This window comes from Portunus trituberculatus, chromosome 44, assembly GCF_017591435.1.
Source record: "Portunus trituberculatus isolate SZX2019 chromosome 44, ASM1759143v1, whole genome shotgun sequence".
NCBI classification, from domain to species: domain Eukaryota; kingdom Metazoa; phylum Arthropoda; class Malacostraca; order Decapoda; family Portunidae; genus Portunus; species Portunus trituberculatus.
The window spans coordinates 17,051,559-17,079,058 of record NC_059298.1 but is presented as its reverse complement, the minus strand read 5'-3'; the positions used below and the strand labels follow the sequence as shown (position 1 = coordinate 17,079,058).

At 46.1% G+C, this 27,500-nt stretch overlaps 1 protein-coding gene across 6 annotated transcripts in view; it reads right to left on the bottom strand.

Moving 5' to 3' along the window:
• Positions 1-27,500, bottom strand: part of LOC123518544 (protein C-ets-2-like) — a 283,895-nt gene that overhangs the window by 165,923 nt on the left and 90,472 nt on the right. For 5 of the 6 annotated variants that reach the window (XM_045279366.1, XM_045279368.1, XM_045279369.1 and 2 more), the window contains 2 exons: positions 15,516-15,602; positions 11,364-11,532 (listed from right to left, as the gene is read on the bottom strand). In XM_045279366.1, the coding sequence (XP_045135301.1) occupies positions 11,364-11,532; positions 15,516-15,578 (232 nt within the window). In that variant the 5' untranslated portion in view covers positions 15,579-15,602. Of the gene's footprint in view, positions 1-1,564; positions 1,656-11,363; positions 11,533-15,515; positions 15,603-27,500 lie in introns of those variants that run through there. The other variant, XM_045279362.1, reaches the window with a different exon arrangement.

The following is a 27,500-nucleotide window of genomic DNA, read 5'->3' as shown; positions in this document are numbered from 1 at the left end:
CTTACATCCAAAATTCCCAAACCATCCAATTTTCAGTCTCGTCATGTTCCTCGTTATCTGGCGCAGTAAATGCAGGCAATGTGCGTTACTTTCCTTCACCTCCAAGGATTCCCAGGTCAACACAGCCCCTGCGGCACTCCTCACAGGCCGTGACTCTCAGGTATAGTGTGCAGGTGTGTTATAAATGTGTCTTGTTTGTATTATATGGCGTAAATAACTTTCAAGGGATTTCGGATACTTTAGCTTTGAAATTTTGAAGGAAATAATGTTATCTTTCAGGAATTGATCATGGTTTTATGTTACCTAACAACATATCTTAGTTCTACAGAGCATGTGCTGGATGTGAAGTCAAGGAATTGTCAGGATTTTGTATGAATTAATTTTTGCATATCATGAAAATTATAATTACACACTCTCTCTCTCTCTCTCTCTCTCTCTCTCTCTCTCTCTCTCTCTCTCTCTCTCTCTCCTAAAACTTTCACCTCTCAGTTTTATCCGTCTATCTGTTCCCAATCTAACCATAATAATAACTGTCCTGCAATCTATTTCCTTCAGACCGACAGTACCCGCGCCTCGCCGCAGTCACCACTGACACTAACTTTCACACTCTTGTTCTCTTCAGATAATCAAAACTCACTTATTCCAGGTCGCTCTCCACCGGACGCCACACATACAAAAAATTACAGCCACAAGTTGGAGAGTCCCATGATCTAATTTTCTGCTCTTCCTGCCCAGGAAACACCGAGGAAAGTTACAGATGTGAACTCTGACATCGTGTTATACGTGCTATATTGATTTGGTTCCCTGAGAGCCTTGTAACAGAAGCACTGCGGAAATCCTATAGGCCTGTTGGGTGTCACTGGGTATAAACAACAGTTTACTTAATACTTCACGTTCTTCAGTAAACGTAAGAAGAAAAAAGTCTGTTATTTAGACAGAAAATAATATAACAGTTTTGTCAATATATGTACATTATATGCCTGTGTTGACCTAGATGCTTCTTTAGTAGCTAGAACAAGCAGTACAGTTAAGTAACAGACAATGACGGCCGGTAGGGTCCGCTAGTCTGGCAGAAGCTTTAATACCGTCCAAAACAGCACACACAGTCCCCAGCAGGACCACGCGGCTCTGGGATTTGCCTGCTGGGGGATGGACGAAGGCATAGTGTCCAGGGAAAGAGGCACCACGGCGTCTTGTAAGACAACCTTTGGCACGTTCTCGGTTTGATGATATTTTCCGTCTCACTTAAGCAGTACATTTTCACTTGTTTCTCGTCAATCATCAATCAAACTACAGAAAGCCGCACACCACCACTACCTCATCATCATGAGTGACAAAAGGAAATCACGAGTGTTTAGGCCGCAGGGCACAGTGACGAAGGAAGCGTGTGTCCAACAGAGCCAGTCACCAACGACCCGCCGTGCCACGTCTTGTCCTCAGCATTTCACTACACATCATTCCCGTGAGGTCACAGGCACGCACGCCACAGCTTCCTATACGATACAGTGTTTCTACGGAAAGTGTGTCTCTGTTTGCAGAGCTGAGCGGAAAGATAACAATTTACGGGAGGATAACAAGACGAAGAGGGGAAGCGAGTGCCGTCTTGTAGCTATGAACGCGATGCCACTGAGCGTACGGGCACATGTCTGGCCCTCACCCCCCCCCATCACTAGACACACCCCCTCCCCTTACTCCCTCTCCCTTTCCCCTGGCCATCCCACATCCTATTTCTCAGTCCCTCTTCCTTCCCATCCCATCCCTCTAGCCCCTCCTATCCCCTGCTTTCCTTCACACTCCCTCCTTACCACCTAACCTTTCATTATGCTTCTAACAAAGACCAGTCAGTCTAACAATGATGGTGAATGCTCAGTGACAAAGAAAACAAAGGAAATATACAAAAACACTGCTTAAAAAAAAAGTCAAGCAATACGTATCATGAATATGAGTAGGACATGTTCTCCACGGAAACTGATATCAAATTTAAAATGAAGTTATATTTTCCTCAGTAGACATAGATGGTCCCAGGGACTCCGACCACCAGCCAATCAGGAACTGTCTTTCACTTATCGGCAGATCCCACCAATCAGAGTGCGGCGAACAGAGAGGGTCGAGTAAAGGAGACAGACAGGAACAGAAACGGAAACACAACAACAATCGCTAGTAAAAATAAAAGGGAAAAGTATTGGCAAGTATTTGGTATGAAAACGCCTGTCTGCCTGCCTGCCAGCCTACCTGCCTACATGCCCGCCACACCTACAGAAGGAACTCCACACTCCAGGGACACACATGACTCAGATTTATAAGAGAGAAGCAGCTAACACAGGACCACCACCACACTACACCACACAACACCACTATTTCTCGTTGGTAAACACGCTATCAGCACAGACCGGATGTGCCTCTGCGTCCGAAGCATATAAAATTCATCCACGTTCACAAACAGACACAACTCATACTAACAATATTACGCCTGTGCTTTTGTATCTTTTAAAGTATGCTTATTTATCTACATTTATTTTTGTATGACGGCCTCAAAATCTCTCTCTCTCTCTCTCTCTCTCTCTCTCTCTCTCTCTCTCTGTATTGTATAAATAGATGTTGTAATCACATTTCTTTTCCTTTTCTAGCTTTACTCTCTCTCTCTCTCTCTCTCTCTCTCTCTCTCTCTCTCTCTCTCTCTCTCTCTGTGTGTGTGTGTGTGTGTGTGTGTGTGTGTGTGTGTGTGTGTGTGTGTGTGTGTGTGTGTGTGTGTGTGTGTGTGTTCGTCCACTGGCCTCACTATCACTGCCCACTTCTGACCCTTATTCCTCTCGGCACATTTTCCTGTAATCGTTGCTTTTCTGACACCACCACCATGACTACCACCACCAGCACCACCACCACTACCACTACTGCTACTATTACAAAGGTGGAGAAGAACGATGCCCCTTCACTACAACCAAACTGAATGGTCCCAACTCCTTGATCTGAGCCACGTGAAGAGGAAAACCAGTACACATCGCTTCCCTTCGCCTGGTTTGCTGTGGAATACTGAATTGCGTGTAAACTTTAGTATCAAGTCGTTAAACTGCTGATATTATTACTTTTGTTGCTTCTACCACTACCACCACTATTTCTACTACTACTACTACTACTACTACTACTACTACTATTACTATTACTACTACTTATATTACTGCTGTTGCTTCTACTACTACTACTACTACTTCTACTACTACTACTACAAATAAAAAGCACAAGGTCAGTCGCACACTCCCCAGTTAGAAGTGTGGTGCGAGTAACAGCTGATAACATTTACCTCTCGTCGCACTGCTATCTATCCTGCATGTTTACGCCAAACACTGCTCTCGTTTTTGGTGATCTCGTGAAGGGAAGTGACTCGAGACTTTTATGTTCGTCTTGATGCCTTTTTTTTCGTTCTTCCTTTTTTTCTTATATTCTACTGTGTGAGGTTTAGTCTGTAGGTGCTTGAGATTCTGATTTACACCTATACGTTTATTCTTTTGCTCTTCATGTAATTAATAACTCAAAATCATGTGTAAGAGTATATAATTGCAGCACATTTTTTTATTCCTTTCTCAAGTCCTCTCATCAGCTGACAGTCCCTCTAACCGAAGCATTAACACTCAGATGACTCAGGATTACGGAAAATCTTTTAATGGTGAAGAAGAAAGTGAAATGGAAAGTGAAGGCTGGCCATGATTTGTACACCCACCACTACTCATATTTCCCTCACTCACCACCACTCCTCTCTCCTTCACCCACCGCCATTCACACTTCCCTCACTCACCGCCACTCCTTCCCTCATCCACCGCCACTTATGATGTCTCACTCACTCACCGCCATTCCTGCCTCCCTCACTCACGGCAACTCGTCTCCCTTACTCACCCCCACTTCTTCCCTCACTCACCGCAACTCGCCTCCCTTACTCACCACCACTCATTCCCTCACCTACCGTCATTCACTCACACTTCCCTCACGATCCACACATCCTCCTCATACTTCTCACACTAGTCAAGCCAACCACTCAAAGGCATCATCTTATATTGGCAATTAGATACAATTTCTCGATATTAATGATTTTGGTGTATGTTTTCTCTCTCTCTCTCTCTCTCTCTCTCTCTCTCTCTCTTCCTTTCTTCCTCCTCCTCCTCCTCTTCATTCTTCTCTACCTCAGCTTCCTTTCTCTACGTGACCTGCCTTTCCTATTCTCTCCTTGTTACTTTCTCTTTTTACCTCGCAAGCACTTTCCACTTTCCTCTTCATCTTTCTTTCCTCTCCTTGTTTGTTTTCTGTCTGTCTGTCTGGCTGTCCTCCTTATTTGTATCTTCTGTTGACCCCCTCTCTCTCTCTCTCTCTCTCTCTCTCTCTCTCTCTCTCTCTCACACACACACACACACACATTAAGCTAGTAACTTCAAAAGACTTTCATTCAGTAATACACCTTTGCAATGTTATTCCTGGCAGGTGGTGGTGGTGGTGGTGGTGGTTTTGGCAATGGTGTTAGTAGAAATGGTGATGATTTTGGTGGTGATGGCGATAACTGCAGTAATGGTGTTAGAGGTGTATGTAGTATGACCTCTGATGATAAGAACGTGTTGATGTTGTTGTTGTTGTTGTTGTTGTTGTTGTTGTTGTTGGTGGTGGTGGTGGTGGTGGTGGTGGCGGTGGCATGGCTCATTACTATTCCCTGGATCGGCGTGTCCCAGGTGGGCAGGCCGAGGCAGGGCTCCCGAAGGCCGGCAAGGGCGTGACCGTAACCTAAGTGCCCCTTCTGAAGGACCGCTCGCACCTCTCTCTCTCTCTCTCATCCATCTAACGTTTTTTTTTTACTATGAGAGAGAGAGAGAGAGAGAGAGAGAGAGAGAGAGAGAGAGAGAGAGAGAGAGAGAGAGAGAGAGAGAGAGAGAGAGAGAGAGAGAGAGAGAGAGAGAGAGAGAGAGAGAGAGAGAGAGAGAGAGAGAGAGAGAGAGAGAGAGAGAGAGAGAGAGTCCTCGCGGGTCCTCCACACACCGCCTGGGGGAGGGTTAGCGGGGCCACGCTCAGATGTGCCGTAACAATTTCCTGAGAGAGAACACTGACGTGACTTGAAAACCCAGGGAGGGCTCAAGCATTACGTACGTACCTCTACTAACCCCGCCATGCACAGGCGCACACACACACACACACACACACACACACACACACACACACACACACACACACACACACACACACAAGGCAGAACTCCTTAAATTCTGAATAAGGTTTACTGCATTAATCGAGAGAGAGAGAGAGAGAGAGAGAGAGAGAGAGAGAGAGAGAGAGAGAGAGAGAGAGAGAGAGAGAGAGAGAGAGAGAGAGAGAGAGAGAGAGAGAGAGAGAGAGAGAGAGAGAGAGAGAGAGAGAGAGAGAGAGAGAGAGAGAGAGAGAGAGAGAGTTGTTAGCCAGTCACTATACACTTCAAGACCCAAGCCACGCACCGCCGCCCCCCCACGACCTGTTCCAGCCCTCTCAGAATGACAACGACGCGCAAACCTTCATCTCAGCCCACTAAACGTGCTGACAAACGCCTTATTAGGAGGCTCATCTCCGGACTCATCCCTGCCACCCCCGTGTGTGTGTGTGTGTGTGTGTGTGTGTGTGTGTGTGTGTGTGTGTGTGTGTGTGTGTGTGTGTGTGTGTGTGTGTGTGTGTGTGTGTGTGTGGCTTCTATAGGTTCTAAGCGCGCTGTCACTCATTAGAGGCGCGTGGCAGGATATCGCCATAATTCCTCCAAAATTTGTGTCTAACGACTTCTGACTCCGAGTCTCCGGGAGTGAAGGACGAGCGCCGCGCCTCCCTCCTGCCGGTGTTCTGATAGCTGGGCATGCCGCCACGCCGGCTGCCAATGGGAAAGAGCAGCACGTCAGCGACCCTCCACCTGCCACCACACGTCCGCACACCCTCCTGATGCTGTGCACCTCTCAGCTAGAGCACAACACTGCTTGGTAAGGCTAAGGAGTTTCCCCCTAACGGACTCAACCATACGTGGGTGTGACTCTTCTCTTTGTCCTCTGAACTCGACAAAGGAATAATTACAAACACTTCTCTTTAGTGCGGGGCGCTGCACGTATTACACACATGACGAAGGTATTCCTGGTGTGGCCACGCACACCTATTGAATATCACTGAATGGCCTGTACCCGACCATAAGATCAAACCAACACATCGCCTGCAGCTGTTATTCTCATACACTGGCGATCACTTCTCCTGCATCGAGGCCGCTCCACAGGCCACTCGTGCTGCTCCTCATATTTATGGCATGACCGACAAAAGTACAATTAGAGGCGAGGTACCTCCTGCTGTGCCTGTGGCGGCTACTGCTTCACCGCCGCGCCCGCGGGAATGCCTGCCTCATGATGCAAGACCTGGCCTGGTACAACATTTATATCACTATCACGGCACACACGGTAAATACAGGGTGCACTGTGAATTACAAACAAGCCTTGGCAATTTAACAGCAAGAATAAGAGAAAGAGGAAAATGCAGCAGGAAGGTCATCACAGCGATAACTGTTTGCGCACGCCGCCATCTTACTGACCGCTGCTGAAAGACGACACATGATATGCTATCATGCTATCCTGAGAGGTGGCGTGGGATGGACACGTCACCTTAACGACGGTGAGATGACGACAAGACGCCGACGTGGTGACTTTTGTTATGAGCGAAGATTTTTATTACATTATTAGTGTGTGTGTGTGTGTGTGTGTGTGTGTGTGTGTGTGTGTGTGTGTGTGTGTGTGTGTGTGTGTGTGTGTGTGTGTGTGTGTGTGTGTGTGTGTGTGTGTGTGTGTGCAGCAATACTGGATGACACAAAGCCGAACCAGTGGCGTCATGCCTCCTGGCGAGCATCACCTTAAGACGATTACACGAATTCCAAATCACTTCACCAGATAAGTAAAATAAAAAGAAAAGAAGATCCATCGTAGCCAATCATGTATATGACACTTAATCTTCTACCCTGGCTGGAGGTGGCGTGGCGAGGTGCTGCCGTGGTGTGTGGCGGTGCTGCGTGGTGCACACTGTAGGCTGAGACGTGAGGCAATGTGGCGTGGCATGGTTTTATAGTGCAAGGGGTGTATTTAACGGAGTGGCGTGGAATAGTATAAAGTTTGTATGTGTCTGTGTGCACCTCCCAATACCACAGTCAGTGAACGAAACACAACCGAGATAAAAATACACCAAAGGGCGCGCACACACACACACACACACACACACACACACACACACACACACACACACACACACACACACACACACACACACACTACTTCACCCAGAAATAAACACTACACCTCAGCGACCGGCTAGTCAAGGCCACACCACCACACCCACACCACATCACCATCAGCCACACCCACACCCACACCACCACCACCACCAGCCACGCTAGCGACGACGGATGAGAAGAAACGACAAATAGGATTCAATACACGAGATACTAAAGAAAAACACGACACACACACACACACACACACACACACACACAAAGAAGCGCTCTCTGAGAACATTAATACATTACGCTGATTAACTTCACTTCTCTCGACAAAAGTACATAAAAAAAAAAGACAAAAGCTAACCAATCAATCCTTCAGCATTTCCCCAACGGAGGAGAGAGAGCGAGGGAGTGAAGGTGACACAGTAGAGTGAAGGAAAAGGAATGTTGTAGTGTTCCATTAGATCAAGATTGAGTGTTTTCTTTTTCCATCGTTCCATCAGTATTGTCTTTAAAGATGAAAACTAACTGGCGCTACCCATTCCTGCCTACCGTCACACCTTCGTCAGCCACCAGTGAAGCTATTTCTTTATGTAAGAGAAGAAAACTGGCCAAGGGTAACAGAAAGAGTTAAACAAAAAGGCCGACTTAGTTTCCTGTCCCCATGTAGGTTCGAGTGATAGCCCGAAGACTCCCTCTTAAATGAGTTCAGGTCTGAGGAAGATGAAAATACAGAAGCAGGTATAGGGAGTTCCGGAGTTTATCAGAGAAAGGTTCGCCGTGGTACAGTGAAACCATGCGTGCTTTAGGGTCCGAGGGTCTCCAAACGCACGGGTTCGAATCCTGTCGACGGTCCGAGTGTAGGTTGGGCTTCCTCACTCGAGGCAACGGTTTCCTAGCGGGTGGGTTTTGAGATAGGAGGTACCACAAAAAAGTATTCCCTTTAGCCGAGAAATTCCCGTGAGAAAGCCCACATGATATAAATAGAAAAAAAAAGGGTATATAGTATATGAATGATTAACAGTACTGGTTAACTGTTGCATGAATCACAAGCCTCTCATTACGGTAAACCTGCTTAGCTGTGGGGATTATCTCAAGAATCACTGGTAAGCTGCGGCAGCCATAAGGGAAGATTCTCCCACGAACATTCCACTTACAAGATTTCCCTTCAAATAATTCCCCTTTCCTCCTTAATATATCAGGTTAGGTTAAGTTAGGTCAGCTTAGGGTGGGTGGGTCATCACGGAAGCAGTTCTGGTAACGTTTTCGTGGAGGAGTCTTCGTGAGGCAGAATTAACGAAGTGTGCAAAGGAGAGATAAGAGTGACACTGTGGTGGTGACGAGTGCTGAGCTGAAGGCCCCGAGTCAATCCTACGTTAATAAACCTACTTTTGGTCACCTTTAATGCTTCAATCATGTTCTCTATGTGCACTGGGAACTGATTAGCACGTGATGAGATTAAGAGTGACGAGAGAGAGAGAGGAGGGGGGAGAAAATGAGAAAATTACAAGAACAAGATAGCTGATAAGAGAATTACATACAGGATTAGGAGAGCAACGAAGAAGGATACAGAGAAGAAAGTGCGAATACAACAGGACAAGACAGGACAAGAATGAGGTGGTGCTTGGGTGGGGGGGGGCACATCCAGGAGTCTGCCAGGACGACGCGCCACTGAGAGAAGCAGGGACAAAGCGATGAGGGAGATAATACTGACGACAATAATAACAATAGCAATCGATGAAGAAAATCACTGGAAAGGAGGAGGAGGAGGAGGAGGAGGAGGAGGAGGAGGAGAAGAAAATCTAGTTCATTCTACCTTTGACAATAAAAACAAATGAAAATAAAAATCTCACTCACATTTTACGTCGCGAGAGAGAGAGAGAGAGAGAGAGAGAGAGAGAGAGAGAGAGAGAGAGAGAGAGAGAGAGAGAGAGAGAGAGAGAGAGAATCCATACTCTTTCCCAGTGAAGCTCCGGGGGAATCGCTGCAGGGAAGAGAATGAAAGCTGAGAGTGTGATCCTCTATATTGGCTTTGAGAGAGAGAGAGAGAGAGAGAGAGAGAGAGAGAGAGAGAGAGAGAGAGAGAGAGAGAGAGAGAGAGAGAGATGAAGCACCCGTGAAGTAGAGCGGAGACACAGAAGAGGCCAAGAGATGAGTGACAGTGAAGGGAGGAGATGGGGAGGAAATGAGGGGAGGGGGAGGACGGTCACTGGACAAGTAATAGAAAAATATTTGCGATAACCCCAACATGCACGAGGGGAGGGGGCTGGTATGAGTCGTGCTCTCCAAGAGGTAATAACACAGGTGGCGTGGCGGGGCGAGGCAGGAGGTATACCAGGCGCGTCTAGGTGGGATAGTGCGATGGTGGACAAAAGCAGTACTTACATAGGAGAGGATAAGATAGGATGGGAACAGGACAGGGGACGGAGACTAGTGCATGAACCCAGAGAGTGACAGACAGACGGAATGACAAGCTAGCAAGACAGTCATACCAACCGAGCGACCAACAGACAGACAGACAGACCGACAGGCGAGGGATTACGAGACGAGTGTCGTGATAGGAGGGGGAGAATGTCAGGAGTGGTGAGGGACGCTATCAAAAGCAGGAAATATGTTCAGGGACATAGGGGAGAAAATTATCTTCCCTCCCATAAACAATATTACCGCCTCTCTTCTTCCTCTTTATCCTCTTTCACCACCTCCTCCTCCTCCTCCTCCTCCTCCTCCTCCTCCTCCTTTTCTTCTACCTCCTCATCCAAAGCCTTCGATCTCAACGTTATTAATCAGGAATGTTGTTATCCCTAGTGAGTATTAAGAAGACACCCATGTCATAAATCAGCCTCCAGGGCATCGTTGTCGTAGTCTCTGCCCAAGATTTATTAAAGCAAAACAAACTCAATATCATAATGCATCGTCCGTCACTTCGAAGGTGTGGCTTCGACTCCTGTGTTGTCTTGAAGCTGCATTATTCAAAGGAGTTAATGAATAAATGACAACATAGGTAACTGAACAGATTACAGAAATCTTTCCTCCTTCACAATCTGTCAGCTGTCACTCTCCACAGCTCGTCTCTCGCTCCCCAAATATTATTCAGTGTCCCTTTCCCCACTCTTCTCCACGAATTATCTACGTGTTCTTTCCTCCATTCCTTGCAGCATGGTGACACTGATATGTCTGCTGAGCCGCGCACCTCACCACCTCAACAGCAGCCATCGCTTCCCCATTCCATTCCTGCTCTGCACAAACATTCCCCTATGCAATATTCCGCGCTGTTTTCCTTCTACCTATGGCCGAGGGAGAACAACAGAATCACATGCATTACGTCTATTTTTGTTTCAATTTTTAAAAAAATTTTCACATTCGCATCGGTTACCAAAATTAGGTTATTCACCTCCCGCTACGACCTGCATTACCTTCCATCTTTGTTATCACCTTAGAGACTTAACTTAAATATGTTGTTAGTGAAACATACACAGATTATCAAAATGTTTATAGCATCTCAGGTCGCAGCAGGTAAACACCACCACCAGACATGCTTGATTTCCCGCACCCAACAGTAAACTACGCGCGTCACTCCTTCCACCGTTCTCTGTGAGCGCCCCGCTGGCCTGATACAGAAACAACTTCCGATACAGGGGACACTGTGGTATTTGTAAAACATTTTCTTAATTTTTGTTTTCCTTCAAAATTAAAGCTTCTGAGATCCGATCCAACACTGAATAAACTGTTTTAGGTATTGAAAATGTCTTTTATTCCAGTTCCGTGATCATAAGTTTTTTTTTTATTTATTAACTTATTTTTCTATTCATTTTATTTTATTTATTTTTGTATCTTTTATTTTTTTTATTTTACTTTTTGTTAAGGGCAAGAACATAACTGGGTAGACAATTCGAGAACTCAATGCAAACATGAAACCAGCACAATTCCACTCCAGCGATCAAATAACGATGCCAAATTTCCAACACATAAAAAATAGCGTAAAGTTTCACAACAATACCAACACAGCGGCAGCGTTTACACACCACAGCGCCGAGGTGTGTGCTAAATAAAACACCCCCAAGATCTTACCTGCGAGGGACGCCCTGACGGAGACACTGTTGTGAGGCATGCAGTGCGGGGTACTCACCTAGAGAAGACTCGGGGTCAGACAGGTCAGTGATGTCGGGGACCTTCTGCATGGCCTGCTGGGGGCGGCCGGCAGCGGAGGGCACGCAGTGAGGGTCAGCAGGAGTGTCATAGGAAGCGTCCACAGGCTCCTGCTTCACTACTCCAGGCAGCTCCAGCGAGAACTTCACCTGCAGGGGAGGCAGAGGGGAGGTCATTACCTTGAGTCAGGGAGTCAGGCGTGCAGGGTTCACGTGGGTAGAGAAGGTCAGTCTAGGGAGGGGAGTTAGAAGGCAATGAAATGGGAAAAGCTGTCCACTAAACTTTATTAATGGAAATACTGTTGTTATAATCACTATAGTAGTAGTAGTCGTCGTCGTAGTCGTCGTTGTTGTCGTCGTCGTCGTCGTCGTCGTCGTCGTCGTCGTCGTCGTCGTCGTCGTGTCGTGTGTGTGTGTGTGTGTGTGTGTGTGTGTGTGTGTGTGTGTGTGTGTGTGTGTGTGTGTGTGTGTGTGTGTGTGTGTGTGTGTGTGTGTGTGTGTTTACCTAGTTGTAGTTTTACAGGGCCTGGGCTTTATGCTCGTGTGGCCCCGTCTCCATATCTACACTTATCCAATCTTACTTTAAAAGTATGCACACTCGTTGCAGACACTACTTCTTCATTTAAACTGTTCCACGTCTCAATACATCTTTGCGGGAAACTATATTTTTTAACATCTCTCAGACATCTTCCTTTTCTCAGCTTTTTACTATGCGATCTTGTGCTTCGGATGTCATATTCTTCTCTCAGGATCAGTTTCTCATTATCCACTTGGTCCATTCCGTTGATCAATTTATAAACTTGTATCAGGTCTCCTCTCTCCTTCTTTGTTCCAGGGTTGGTAGATCCATAGCCTTTAGTCTCTCCTCATATGTCATCCCTTCAAATTCTGGAACCATTCTTGTAGCCATTTTTTGTAGTCTCTCCAATTTCCTTATGTGTTTCTTTTTATGAGGGGTCCACACTACTCCTGCATATTCCAATCTGGGTCTTATTATAGTACTTATCAATTTCTTCATCATTTCTTTGTCCATGTAGTGAAATGCTACTCCAATATTCCTTAGCAAATTATATGTTTCTCTAAAAATTCTATCAATATGGCTTACTGGTTGATTGTTTTCTTCCATCGTCACTCCTAAGTCCTTTTCCTTTTTACTTTCTCCAGTTCTACTCCATCTCCCATCTTATAGATTCCCACAGGTCGTCTTTCACTCTTTCCCATTTCCATGACATGGCTTTTGTTCACATTGAATTCCATTTCCCACTTTTTACTCCATTCCCAGATCTTATTTAGGTCTTCTTGCAGTATTTCACAATCCTCTTTTGCTTTATAACTCTGCACAGTTTCGTATCATCTGCAAACAAATTTATGTAGCTGTTCACTCCTTCTGGCATGTCGTTAATATAAATGAGGAAAAGTATTGGTGCCAATACTGACCCCTGTGGCACTCCGCTTTCTACTGCTCTCCACTTGGACTTCATATCTTTAACTACCGTCCTTATTTCTCTCCCCCTCAAATAATTTTCTATCCATCTCAATGTGCTTCCTTTTAAGCCACCCTTCTCCTCTAACTTCCATAGTAATCTTGCATGTGGCACTTTGTCAAACGCCTTTTTTAAATCCAAATAAATACAGTCAACCCATCCTCTCTCTCTTGTACTCTATCAACTATTCTAGAATAGAAACTCAATAAATTAGTTACACACACGACCGTCTTTTCTAAAACCAAATTGGCTATTTGATATTAATTTGTTGTCTTCAAGGAACTCGATCCATTGTTTCTTTATTATTCTTTCACACATCTTGCATATTACACTAGTTAGTGATACCGGTCTGTAATTTAAAGGTTCTTCCTTCCTTCCGCTCTTATATATGGGAACCACCTCAGCTCTTTTCCATTCTACTGGTACTGTTCCATTTTCTATTGAGCATTTTATGATGTTGTATATAGGACTTGCTAGTTCTTCCCTACATTCTTTCAGTATTCTGCCTGAGACTTCATCTGGTCCCATTGCCTTCTCTTCATCCAGTTCCTTCATTAACTCTTTTATTTCAAGCTTGGTTACTTTAATCTCTTTCATATAGATTGTCTCTCTATTACCCTGTGGCCTCTCAAATTTGGATTCCTTAGTAAAGACCTCCTGGAATTTATTATTTAATAGTTCTGCCATACTTTTGGGTCTTCCACCATCCCGTTCTCTCCTTTTAACCTTTCTATTGTTTCTTTTGCCTAATTTTTCCATTTATGAATCTATAGAACAATTTTGGTTGCTCCTTACATTTTTCGACAATGTCCTTTTCAAAGTTCTTTTCCTCTTCCTTCCTCACCTTAACATATTCATTTCTCGCTGCCTTGAAGTTTTCCTTATTTGCTGGATTTCTATTTCTCCTCCACCTTTTCCATGCTCCATCTCTTTTCTCCTTTGCCCTAGCACACCTTGCATTAAACCAATCTTTCTTTCCTTCTTCTTTAGGTCTATATTTTGGGACATATTCCTGACTCCTGTTTTGTATATTTCCAAAAATAAGTTATATTCTCTTGCATCGTCTCTGAGTTTTCCATCTCCTCCCAGTTTACGTTTTAAAATAGTTCTTGAGATTCTCAATATCAGCCTTTCTGTAATTTAATCGGTCTCCTTTGTATGAATCGTCTCTATCTTCCTTTCCCTCTTCTATATCTATTTCTAATATTACATGGTCACTCTTTCCCAATGGGCACTTATATCTTATATCATCATTCATTTGTATACCCTCTGTAAAAACTAGGTCCAATCTCGCCGGCTCGTCGTTTCCTCTGAATCTTGTGCATTCCTTTACTCTCTGGTCCATCATATTGTCTATCATTAGGTTCAAGAATCTTTCTCCCAGGCTTCTTCCCCCATACCACTTTCATAATTTTCCCAGTCCACTTCTTTACAGTTGAAATCTCCTACTAATATAACTTTTCTCCTTTCTTTAACAATTCTCGTTAGACTCCTTATTGTGTCATCTATCATGTCTTTATATTCTTGATTGGTCCATGAATTTGTTTTGGTGGCACATATGTTACAATGATTGTTAACTCTTTTTTATTAATATGCATCTTAACATACAATACTTCTGCTTTTCCTTCCCCACATTCCACTTGGTTTATCACTATCTCCTTCCTTAACATAATCATGACTCCTCCTCCTCCTTTACCCACTCTGTCTCTTCTCCATACATTATACCTATTATCCAAATCTATTTTGATTGCCTCATTTAGTTTTGTTTCAGCCAGGCATACAATATCTGGATTTTCTTTCTTTATGTAATCTCTTAATTCTAATTTACTTGATAAAACCCCGTCTATGTTCGTATACATCATTTTTAGTTAAACTTGTTCCACTTTTTTCTCTTCCTTCTCATTTATATACCATTTCCTTATCCTGTCTCCTAGAATTCTCCAAAAAAATGCCTTTTTCTCTTCTGACCTTTCATTATTCTTTTCCCTTACTGCTGCTGCCAGTTCATTGTATCTCTTCCTTTCTTCCTCATTTCTATTTTTCTTTATATAGATATCCTTGCAGCCTTCTGTTTCTCTAAGTTTTGTTGTTCTATATAATATTTCTTCTGTTGCTGCTTGTGATTTTAGTAGTATTTTAATTGGTCTCAGTTTTCCTTCTTGATATGGTCCCATTCTGTCTATTTCTTCTACTTCCTCTTCTAAGTTCTGCCTATCTTCGTCGTTTAGATTTTTTAGTAGGTCTTTGACTGATTTCATTTCTTCTTTTTCTCTTCTGTGTGTGTGTGTGTGTGTGTGTGTGTGTGTGTGTGTGTGTGTGTGTGTGTGTGTGTGTGTGTGTGTGTGTGTGTGTGTGTGTGTGCGATTGCTAGTGTGAGCGTGATTGCTAGTGCGAGTGTGAGTGCGAGTGCGTGTGTGAGTGCGTGTGCGTGTGCGTGTGCGTGTGTCCCGGCCCTGTGTCTTTCCCTGTCCCTGTGCCTGTCCCTGTGTGTGTGTGTGTGTGTGTGTGTGTGTGTGTGTGTGTGTGTGTGTGTGTGTGTGTGTGTGTGTGTGTGTGTGTGTGTGTGTGTGTGTGTGTGTGTGTGTGTGTGTGTGTCGACTTGCAGAACACCACACACGGGGCGGGAAGGTGGGGGGGAGGGAGAATTACCTTCTTGGTGGCGGACATCCTGGCGGCAGGTTTGTGTTGGTCGCCGTAGAACTCCAGGTCCATGGTGGCGGGGAACACGACCGAACTCTGCGGGAGGAGAACACCAGGTGAGCAAAGGACAAACTACACCCTCACACCAAGGTAGACAGACACTCACCACACCGGGAGAAAACGTGTCCCAGCAGCAGCAGTGACACATTAGTGAGACATGCAGCTCAGTGTGTCGCGTGACCTGCATCTTAGCGAGAATTGGTGAAGTGAGAGGTTTAGTATATTCTTGCCAATTTAATTCCTCGCCCTCCTTAGTAATAAAGAATGAATGAATGAATGAATTAAAAAGAAAGAAAAATAGGAGACAAAGAAAGAAAAAAAAAGTAAAATATGAAGATGATAAAGAAAAATAGAAAAAAAGAAGAAAAGTTGATAAATAAATGAATAAATAATAAATACACATAGACATAAAAACTACAACCTAAGCAAAAAAAAAAATAAATAAATAAAAATCACAACAAAACGCATATCCAAATAAAAACACCAGTTTGCACAACGTTCACATAAAAAAAAAAAACTTACATTTTCCATCTCTTTATGTATTACCATATAACCAAACATCCCAAAACAACAACAACAACAACAACAACAACAAAAACCAACAACAAGCAAAACATTAACACCAATCCAACCCCTTCAACGGTAAAATCCCCCCTTTCCAAATGTTTCTATTAAAATATCATAATAGCGCTAAATCCCCCAATGTGTGTTTTGATACAGGGCGACCTCAGTTTTAATCCTCCTATGATGTTTACCCACAAATTCCTTCTTTTTCTTTCCGGTGACTTAAACTTAATGACAAATATCCAAACATTATCCCTTCTTCCGCCCACACAGGGACTCCGATACTGATCACCGTGGAGAGGGAGGGACCACGGTGGGAGGGACCAGTGGTGGGGAGGTGGCGGGAGAGGGATCACGAAGGGAGAAGGGAAAGAATAGAGGTTAATCGGGGCAGGAAAGGGAAAAAAAAAAAAAATGAACCAAAGAAAGGAGGAAGGGTGGAATAGAGACAGATGATGGAAAGAATGAAGGAAGGCAAAGATGTAAGAGAAAACGGGATTGGGAGAAAATTACAGAGGAGGAACATGAAGGAAAAGGAGGAATAGAGGTGGAGAGGGCAAGTAAAAAAGAAAAATGGAGGAAACAGCACACAGAACAAGGAAGAGGCAAGAAAAAAAGGGAAAGATGGATAGAGGTGAAAAACAAAAGAGAATAAAAACACAGCAAATAAGAAAAAAACAAAATAAAAAATAACGAAAGAAAAGAAAAGAAACAAAGGAAGGAGAACGAGCAATCAGAGAGAAAAAAAGGGAAAGGCAGAGAAGGAAGGAAGGAGGAAGAACAAGAAGAAGGAACCGAAGGAGTAAGGAGTGATGAGAGGAAGGAGGGATAAGATGAGGAAGAAGTGATACCCTTCCTCCACGCCTCCCCGCCTCGGCTTAGCGGACGGACACCAATCCTTCACCTGTTCTCCTAATCCCTTGTCTCAGGTGGCGTCCAATTAGCGCCCAGCCTGTCTACCTGTCGACGGTTACTGAGGTGAGCGGTAAGGTGATCGTGAAGACCCTCAACACTGCGCAGCTTCCCGTCAAGGTACCGTGTGTGTGTGTGTGTGTGCGTGTGTGTGTGTATGTGTGTGTGTGTGTGTGTGTGTGTGTGTGTGTGTGTGTGTGTGTGTGTGTGTGTGTGTGTGTGTGTGTGTGTGTGTGTGTGTGTGTGTGTATCAGCCGCGTTTGAAAAGGTGGACACAAGCAACGAGATAATGAAATAACGTGAGGCTCCTTCATATGGGTATTCATTATTCAGTCGTCATCGTCATCGTCATCATCATCATTATCATCATCATAATCATCATAATTAGAAGAAGAAGAAGAAGAAGAAGAAGAAGAAGAAGAAGAAGAAGAAGAAGAAGAAGAAGAAGAAGAAGAAGAAGAAGAAGAAGAAGAAAAAGAAGTAGCAGCATCATCATTAGTGAGGTGTGCTTGTGGATGAGTTTCGTTATCCTAATAAGAAAAAAAGTTTGATGGTGCAATTAAACGTCAAAAACGAGAGAGAGAGAGAGAGAGAGAGAGAGAGAGAGAGAGAGAGAGAGAGAGAGAGAGAGAATACGATAAGCAACATAAGCCGTAAGGGAAGCTGCACGAAGCTATCAGTCCTACACGGGAGCTTCGCCGTATGATATCACTCGTGTTCGAAGATTTGCCTCCTTATCGTTTCCAGGTAAGCTAATCCTCCTCCTCTTCCTCCTTGAGAATATGTGTGTATATGTATGTATGCCTATATATCTCAATAAATGTATCAAAATCAAATCCTCCTCCTCCTCCTCCTCCTCCTCCAGGCACCACCACAACACCAGGACGCAAGGACACAATTAGATCAGCACCGATGCCACAATAAAACGTCATTCCTCATAACAAATTCTGTCAATTTAGTCATAAAAACAAAACAAATCATAAGCCAAATAAGTGAATAAACATACTGCAAACATTAACAACACACATAAAAAGATTAATAGTCAAGTGATATAATAAATGAACGTGTGTGTGTGTGTGTGTGTGTGTGTGTGTGTGTGTGTGTGTGTGTGTGTGTGTGTGTGTGTGTGTGTGTGTGTGTGTGTGTGTGTGTGTGTGTGTGTTTTGTAGTGAAAATGGATATAAATTGTTTAATCCAAAATAGTAACGTTCCAACTCACAAACTCAATACTCGCAACTCACGATAAAAAAAAAAAAAAACTGAAAAAGAGACGAAAAACGAAAGAAAAGGAGGAAGATGAGACAGAGGAGGAGGAGGAGGAGGAGGAGAAGGAGGAGGAGGAGGAAAGGAGGAGGAGGAGGAGGAGGAAGGATGATACTGATCTGTCAAGTGATGGGAGAGAAAGAGAAGCCCCACCCCCCCGCCCCCCGCCAGGTAGGATGACCCGACCCCCTTCCGTCCAGGTGTCACCACACAATAAATTACAAATACAAAGCTTCACTCCACGGGATCTGAAGGAGAGAGAGAGAGAGAGAGAGAGAGAGAGAGAGAGAGAGAGAGAGAGAGAGAGAGAGAGAGAGAGAGAGAGAGAGAGAGAGAGAGAGAGAGAGAGAGAGAGAGAGAGAGAGAGAGAGAGAGAGAGAGAGAGAGAGAGAGAGAGAGAGAGAGAGAGAGAGAGAGAGAGAGAGAGAGAGAGAGAGAGAGAGAGAGAGAGAGAGAGAGAGAGAGAGAGAGAGAGAGAGAGAGAGAGAGAGAGAGAGAGAGAGAGAGAGAGAGAGAGAGAGGAAGAAAGACCAAAGAAATGACGATTGGGAGGGGAGGGGAGGGGAGAGTAAAGGTAGAAGGATTGGGGCAGGTTAACCAGTAGGAGGGGCGGGGTAAGAAGAGGGAAGAGGGAAGAGGAAGAGAAGGAGGAGGAGGAGGAGGAGGAGGAGGAGGAGGAGGAGGAGGAGGAGGAGGAGGAGGAGGAGGAGGAGGAGGAGAGAGAGAAAGACGAGGAGGTGGAGGGGGGGGAGGACAGGAAATACCAGGGTGATATCGTCTCTGCCGATGAATTTTGTCTCGCATGATTTGGCCACTTATCACAATGGTTCGTGTTACAGGCTGACACGTACACCCTCGAGTCACCGCAGGAGGAAGAGGAAGAGGAGGAGCAGGCAGGAGCAGGCAGGAGCAAGCAGGAGGAGGCTGGAAGTTCGCCAAAGGGAGGAGTGAGTGCGTGGGAGAGCGTGGGAGTGTGAGAATGAAGAGGAAAGTGAACGTCCCTGTGATGGAGGGTTAGGTAAATAGAGAGAGAGAGAGAGAGAGAGAGAGAGAGAGAGAGAGAGAGAGAGAGAGAGAGAGAGAGAGAGAGAGAGAGAGAGAGAGAGAGAGAGAGAGAGAGAGAGAGAGAGAGAGAGAGAGAGAGAGAGAGAGAGAGAAATACACAACCACCAATCTTACTTTGTTCATTACGAACACACACACACACACACACACACACACACACACACACACACACACACACACACACACACACACACACACACACACACACACACACACACACACACACAGATTTGGAACTTAAGATAAACACTTTATCTGACAACGAGAAGAGGAGGAGGAGGAGGAGGAGGAGGAGGAGGAGGAGGAGGAGGAGGAGGAGGAGAGTAGGAGGAGGAGGAGGAGGAGGAGGAGGTGTTATCATGAGGCCCTTCACACACCTGTCCTTTCCTCAGAGGTGTATCCGGCGAAGGTATCTAATCAACACCTTGAGGGTCACCACACGCCCTCCACCTCTCTCTCTCTCTCTCTCTCTCTCTCTCTCTCTCTCTCTCTCTCTCTCTCTCAACACCCTCCCTCCGTCTTCACTTCTCTAATGTGTTTAATTCTGTTTTTACCTCTTTTTCATCGTAGTTTTATGGCGTTGTCTGGTTCCCGCTCTCTCTCTCTCTCTCTCTCTCTCTCTCTCTCTCTCTCTCTCTCTCTCTCTCTCTCTCTCTCTCTCTCTCTCTCTCTCTCTCTCTCGTTATCCTCTTTTTATGTCCTTAATTTTGTGTTTATCTCATTTCTTTATCTCTTGTTTCTTTTTTCATTTATTTCTCCATTGTGTTTCTTTTATCCCAATTTTTTTCTTTTCTTTTTCTTCTTTTTTTTTTCTTCTGTAATTTCTTCTCCTTTAATTCTTTGTCCTCTTTCACCCTCACTTACCTTTCTCACTTCTTACTCTCTTCTTTGGTTCCTTCCTCTTACTTCTTTCTCTCCCATGAAGTTACTTTTCTTCTTTGTCATCTTTTCCTCCAACTACTACTGCTCTCTATCCTCTTCTCCATTCTCATCTTTTTTTTTTTTTACTCTTTACGTTTTTCTATCGCTTCAGTAAATTCCTTCCCTTCCTTCTTTGTCCTCGTAACATCTCCCCTTCCTTTCCCGCCTCGCATTTCTACTCCACCGCGGCCTTGGGAAAGAATACAGCCATTATGCATTACAAGATACCGTGACGTCACCAGCTAGAGGCCACACTCATGTCCTCTTTAAACGTGCAGTTCTTTATTGCTCTTTTTCCTTTACTGTATGATGCGAGGAAGGGTTCAGGTGTGGATGAGGACACGGGTAAATATAACGTATATGTATTGCATGTGTAGCTGTGGAATGACGTTTTAAGGGTTAGTGAAGGGAGTGGAATAGAGAGTGGGAGGGGAGTGGAGGGGTCAAGTTACACAGGAGCTGAGCCAAGTGGGTGGTTGTGTTAGGTTGGGTTTTTGGAGTGCTCAGCTGAACGGGGTGTGAATGGGTGTTTAATGGTGCGCGTTCTGGGAGGCGCAACAAACAGCTGCTTCTTCTCCACCTCCTCCTTCTCCTTCTCCTACTTTTCCTCTAAGTGTGTGTGTGTGTGTGTGTGTGTGTGTGTGTGTGTGTGTGTGTGTGTGTGTGTGTGTGTGTGTGTGTGTGTGTGTGTGTGTGTGTGTGTGTGTGTGTGTTTGCCTTCCATCTCATAGCACATGTTTACAGTGGAGGTCGTGATTTCCTCGAGAGTGTCTTATTTCACTACTGAACACTGATCTCCCAGAAGTAACGACCTCCCCCATCTTCCTCTCATCTCTCTCTCTCTCTCTCTCTCTCTCTCTCTCTCTCTCTCTCTCTCTCTCTCTCTCTCTCTCTCTACATCCTTCCTCCTCTGACCCTTCCCGTTCATCGTCATCCCACCCACACTCGCCGCCCGCACCACCCCAAACCCTCCACCCCTCCTGACCTCCTCCATCACTCAAACCAATCCTTCTTTTCTTTTCTCACCGCCACGCCACCCCTTCCCTCCCGCTTGTCCTTCCATCACTCTCCTTAACACCTCTACGGCCGCCGGTGGACGCCCCTCCGCGCGCCGCCCTGTCCCTCGACCCAGTAATTTACAAGGTCAGGGAGCAGCGAGCAGGTGGGCGGCGCAGGGGAGGGGCGACGCAGAGGGGAGCCTGGTAAGAAGGTGGATGCCGTGGGCACACCTGTAATTAGGACCTTTCACACCTTTTCATCCACCTCCCCTGGGACAGCTCGGAACCTGGGGCGCAGGTAAAACTGACCGGTACCTAGGGGAAGGGGAAGGGGAAGGAAAGAGGGAGGGGAAGGAAAGGGAAAGGAAAGGAAGGGTGAATGAATGAGGGAAGGAAGGCAAACCGTTTAGGCTTATATTGATGGACGCTCGTAACTCTGGAGAACAAGGCACCTGTGTTACCTGGCGTTAATGAGGTAAGCGCTACGAAGGTGTCGGGTGGGGGAGGGGGAGGTGCAAATGTCACGACCTAGTTATAGTTTGTTAGCCTGGGGGTGGTGGTGGTGGTGGTGGTTGCTCTCGGGCCTCGGCTTTCTTTTCTTTGCTTGGCTTGTAGGTGACGCAGCGTGCCGAGGTCGACGTGTTGTGGTATTTAGGTCTGCATGTAATCTCCTCTATATGTATGTACGTACGTATGTATGTATGTATGTATGTGTGAAAAAATGTATACTTTTCCACACAACATCAATAAACTCCGCTGCTAACCACCACGCACCACTCCCCCCCTCCCACACAAAACCACAACAAAGGACTGATTCCGCTATGTGCCTTTAATTACAAATAACCCTTCATCCAACCACCACCACCACCACCACCACCACCACCACCACTACCAGCACAATCCACCCTACCCCATCCCACCCCACCCAACCTAACCCAAGCCACGCCCCTGCCCTCTAATCACGCTGCTAACCCTCTCCCCTTCCTCCTGACCGCCCCGTGATCAGCCGTGAGAGAGAGAGGGAGAGAGAGAGAGAGAGAGGACAGCCCGCATCCCCGCCTCGGCCCCGTCTCGCCTTACCAAGCTGGGCCGGGCTGGACTCAGGTTCCGGGGCCGAGTTACAAAGCAGTGGTGATATCATTTTGCTTTGAATCTGTCCCTTAATCCACTTCTCCTCCTCCTCCTCCTCCTCTTCCTCTTCTTCCTTCTCTTTCCCCAGCTGGAGGTAAGGATAAAAGAGTAGGAATGCTTTCAATACAGTAAGGAGAGGGAAAGGAGGACGAGGAGCAAAGAGGAATGAGTGGGGTGAGTGTGGAGTGGTTGGGCCTGTAAACATTAGAAAAGAGAGAGAGAGAGAGAGAGAGAGAGAGAGAGAGAGAGAGAGAGAGAGAGAGAGAGAGAGAGAGAGAGAGAGAGAGAGAGAGAGAGAGAGAGAGAGAGAGAGAGAGAGAGAGAGAGAGAGAGAGAGAGAGAGAGAGAGAGAGAGAGAGAGAGAGAGAGAGAGAGAGAGAGAGAGAGAGAGAGAGAGAGAGAGAGAGAGAGAGAGAGAGAGAGAGAGAGAGAGAGAGAGAGAGAGAGAGAGAGAGAGAGAGAGAGAGAGAGAGAGAGAGAGAGAGAGAGGCGGGGGGAGGGCGTGGGAGGCGGATGAGAGGGAAGGAGGTAAGGGAGAGGAAAGGAGAGGCAGGACAGTTAGGGTATGACAGTAAGAAAGTGAGAGTTAAGGGAGAGGAATGTGGGAGAGACGGGGAGAAGACAAAACTGGCCACGTATAGACGCAATCACTGCTTCGTTTTTGTTGTTGTTATTGTTTTTGTTTCTTTGACGTGTCTTTGATAAACGACGGAGAAAATACGCAAGACAAAGAAGAAGAAGAAGAGGAAGAAGAAACGCCATCGAAACTGAAAAAAAAATATAACATCAAGAAAAGTGCAAAGATGAGGAGGAGGAGAAGGAGAAGGAGAAGGAGAAGGAGAAGGAGGAGGAGAAGGAGAAGGAGGAGGAGATGGAGGAGAAGAAGGAGATAGACATATTAATAACAGGAATAAGTGTTCACTCATTATAAACGGTTATAAATGTATACTAATTAACTAAACTTGCTGATCAGGCTCGAAAGAGAGAGAGAGAGAGAGAGAGAGAGAGAGAGAGAGAGAGAGAGAGAGAGAGAGAGAGAGAGAGAGAGAGAGAGAGAGAGAGAGCTAGGTTTATTTATGTAAGTAATTCAATCCTCAATGAGTAAGTAACAAGGACGCGGGAGGAAAAGGGAGTCACGTTCGCTGGTCAGTCTGTCAGGCAGTCACTTGGTTATCTGTCCGCTACTCACTCACCACCCACACACTGAACACTCCACACCACTCCCGCCCAGCCACTCACTCAGTCATTTGTAGCAACACTTTTATTGCTTCCTATACACACTCTCATCCTCACTCTCACTAATCCTTCCATCCACTCTAATAGATGTAATTGTCACTCATCTTACTCTCACATCCACTCACTCACACATTTATGCAAGTGCTTATTCATCCATCTACTCATTTTAAGTCGTTAACTAGTCTCATCCACAAAAGCGACTTATATGTTTCGAAATTTATCCAGCCATCTACTCAGACAGCTAGCCAGTAATCCACATACCCACTCAGACAGCCAGCAAGTCATCCACATACCCACTCAGACAGCCAACAAGTCATCCACATACCCACTCAGACAGCAAGTAAATCATCCACATACCCACTCAGACAGCCAGCACACACTCACTTACTCAACCAGATACTCACCACCTATCCACTTCAGAAACCATCTATTCAATCAAGCAGCCACGTAGACACTCACCCTCCTAATTAAACAGCTAGATAGCCTTCCATAACACTCACTCACCCACCCACCCACCTGCCCACTCCTCTCGTGCCCTTCAGTGTTTAAGCTCAGAACTCAAAAACTGAACCTCGCTCCGGAAGTCAGAGGGTCGGTACATGCCTGGGGCTGAGCGGGGTGGGCAGCTGGGAGGGGGGAACAGAGGGAGGAGAAAGGCTGGAGGACGATGGGCACAGGATGGGGAAGGTCACTGGTTAGGGGGGGTATTGTGAGGTGGGGACCTGGATTTTGAACAGAGGGATGAGGGAGGAATGAGGGAGGAGGGAGCCATGTATCAGGGCTAATGAAAGGTAAGGGTAAGAGAGGACTGAAAGGTTACGTAAGGTTAGATAGGATAACCAAATAGCAACAGACATTTAGATCTGGCCGTGGGTTTGTGTACGTGGGGAGAGCTAGTGCTAATTAATGAATAAAGGCAGGATTATGTGAGAATAATCTCTTCACTTACCAGGACGCGTTTCCATGTTCATTCTGGTTACTTTTAGGTGATTTTATACAACTTCAGAAAAAAAAAAAAAACATGTTGGGATTAGAGTGGTAAAGACTCTGGTCATTAAACTGTTGACTTTCAGAGACTTTTCCTAATGCAAATAAAATCGTCTAATTATACCCCAAAAAATCAAGGTAAACAGCACAGATTTAAGAAAGTTAAGAGAAAGTAAATGAAAAGAGAGAGAGAGAGAGAGAGAGAGAGAGAGAGAGAGAGAGAGAGAGAGAGAGAGAGAGAGAGAGAGAGAGAGAGAGAGAGAGAGAGAGAGAGTGGAAGATGTAGAATAAATATGGAAATATAACCTTAAAACATCGAAGAAGAATAAAACTGAAAAAAAATCCTGACAAAGCTACGAAGAAGAAGAAGAGAAGAAGAAGAAGAAGAAGAAGAAGAAGAAGAAGAAAAAAGAAGAAAAAAAAAGAAAGAAAGAAAGAAAGATAGAAAGAAAGAATGAAAAAGAAAAAAATAAATAAAAGAAGAAAGACGGCCATAATGAAGATAATGATGACGAAACTGAAAAAGAGAAAGGAGAAAGAAGCAAACACACGAGTGAAAGATAAACAGAAAAAAAAAGAAAAATAAGAAGAAAAACAATTGTGAAAACTAACCACGACACGATACAGAGTGACAAAAAACACTCAAGAAAAGTATCATTTTGAATAATAGATGAGGGGGATGAAAAAAGGGAGAGAGAGAGAGAGAGTGAGGGGAGAAAGGAGAAGAGAGAGGGGGAACACAGGGAGGCAGGGAGTTGGAGGTAGACAAGGAGGTGAAGGGCGGAGGAGAGGCAGGGAGGCAAGGGCTGTGGGGTAGGATGACAGGACTGACTGGAAGCATTTGGAGGGGCAGAAAAAAATGCCGGAAACGAAGTGAACCAATTACCTTGCAAAACAGTTCGAGAGAGCAACACAAAAGGAAACTTGACACACTAGTCTTGAAGCAAACAGTTTGACGGAGCAGGTCTGTGGAAGAAGAAGAAGAGGAGGAGGAGGAGGAGGAGGAGGAGGAGGAGGAGGAGGAGGAGGAGGAGGAGGAGGAGGAGGAGGAGGAGATATGACATGAATATAAATGATGAATAGAACATATATATAGCTTTGTTTGCAGTATGGAAGGAGGAAGGACCGGAAGAGAACGAAGGAGGAGAACCAGAACCAGACCGAGACCGAGAGAGAGAGAGAGAGAGAGAGAGAGAGAGAGAGAGAGAGAGAGAGAGAGAGAGAGAGAGAGAGAGAGAGAGAGAGAGAGAGAGAGAGAGAGTGCAAAAGTGTGTGAGTACTGCTCACGGAAAGGACACACTTCTGCTACTTGCCACGCCAGAACTGACGATTTACGTCAGGAGCGTCTCCTACAGCGGCTTCTTACGGTGGAAAGATACACAGCCACACCCTTCCCACCTGCAGCGCCTCAGCCCGCCCACCCCCTCACTTCATTTCAGTCCTTGCCACAACCTCGCCCACTCCTTCCTCAGCCTGGTATCTGGAATCAGAACCAGGGGCGGCAGTGGACCACTCCTCTTCACCAGTACCAGCAGTCGGCCGCGGACCCTAACCACCACCTCGGACTAGCAGGCCTCGCTCACTACCATCCCTCACCATGGTACAGCCAGCTTGCCCCGCCGCCAACTAAAGGTCGTCTCTAGCAACGTCCGTGGTCTCCGGACTAACCTTGCAGACTTATACCACAACTGTGTGCAACGACACAATGCAGACGTTGTTGTGGTGACCGAGACATGGCTGAACAGTGAGGTGGAGCCCACGTATGGCAGGATGCAGGGCTTCACCCACTGGGTGAGGAGGGACCGACAGGAGCGAACAGGAGGTGGAGTGGCTGTCTGCTTCAAGGAAGGAATGCAGGCCCAGCTACTCGACATAGACACGCCTCCAATGATGGAGATGATGTACTTCCGAGTAATGCTGGCAGACCGCTCAGCCCTCCTGCTGTGTGCCCTGTATCGCCCCCCGCGACAAGGGCCTGACTCACTCCTGTACCTGACTGAGACCTTAGACAACCTGATGATGGCACACAGCTGCAGCCACGTGCTGATTGTGGGGGATCTCAATCACCACCTGGAAAGAGACGCCTACGAGAATCTCCTGGAGGTGCAGGGTCTGACAGATCATGTCACCTTCCCCACACATGAACGAGGAGGGACATTAGACCCTGTCATCTCAGACTACCAGGAAGACAAGCTTCAGTGTCATCAGCTGGGGCTCGTGGGCAGCTCTGACCATCACGCTGTACTGACACAGCTGGAAGTGGGCGTGGCTCAGGACGAGGCCACCACCCGCACCATCTGGCTGTGGAACAAAGCAGACTGGGCTTCCCTGCGCCGCGACCTGACCCACACCCCATGGGCCACTCTGCTACAGGGAGGAGCAGAGAGTGAAGCACTTGCACTCACCTCTCACCTTCTCGCCCTCCAGAGACGCCACGTCCCACACAGGGAATACACCACCAGATCGACGGATCAGCCATGGTTTGGCTACCGTTGCCGTGTTGCTGCCGAGGCAAAGTATGCTGCCTGGCTCCGCTACAAGAGGAACCCGACTCGGCGCAACAAGGACCTGCACAGGGCTGCATGCAGGAGGATGGTGGTAACCAGCAAGTGGGCCTTAAAAAAGTGGGAGGAAAGCCTGCGCCGGAAACTGTGTGGCACTGGCGTAGGAAACAAAACTTGGTGGTCTCTTGTTAAGGACAAACAAGGAACTGGCCACCAAGAATCCATCCCTCCCTCAGCAAGCAGGACGGTACTGTCGCCACCAGCAGTAAGGAGAGGGCACAGTTGCTGGCTTCCTTGTTTGCTGGAAAAATGAAGGTCGGGAATCCACAGCAGCCACCGCCTCAGCTGGTCCA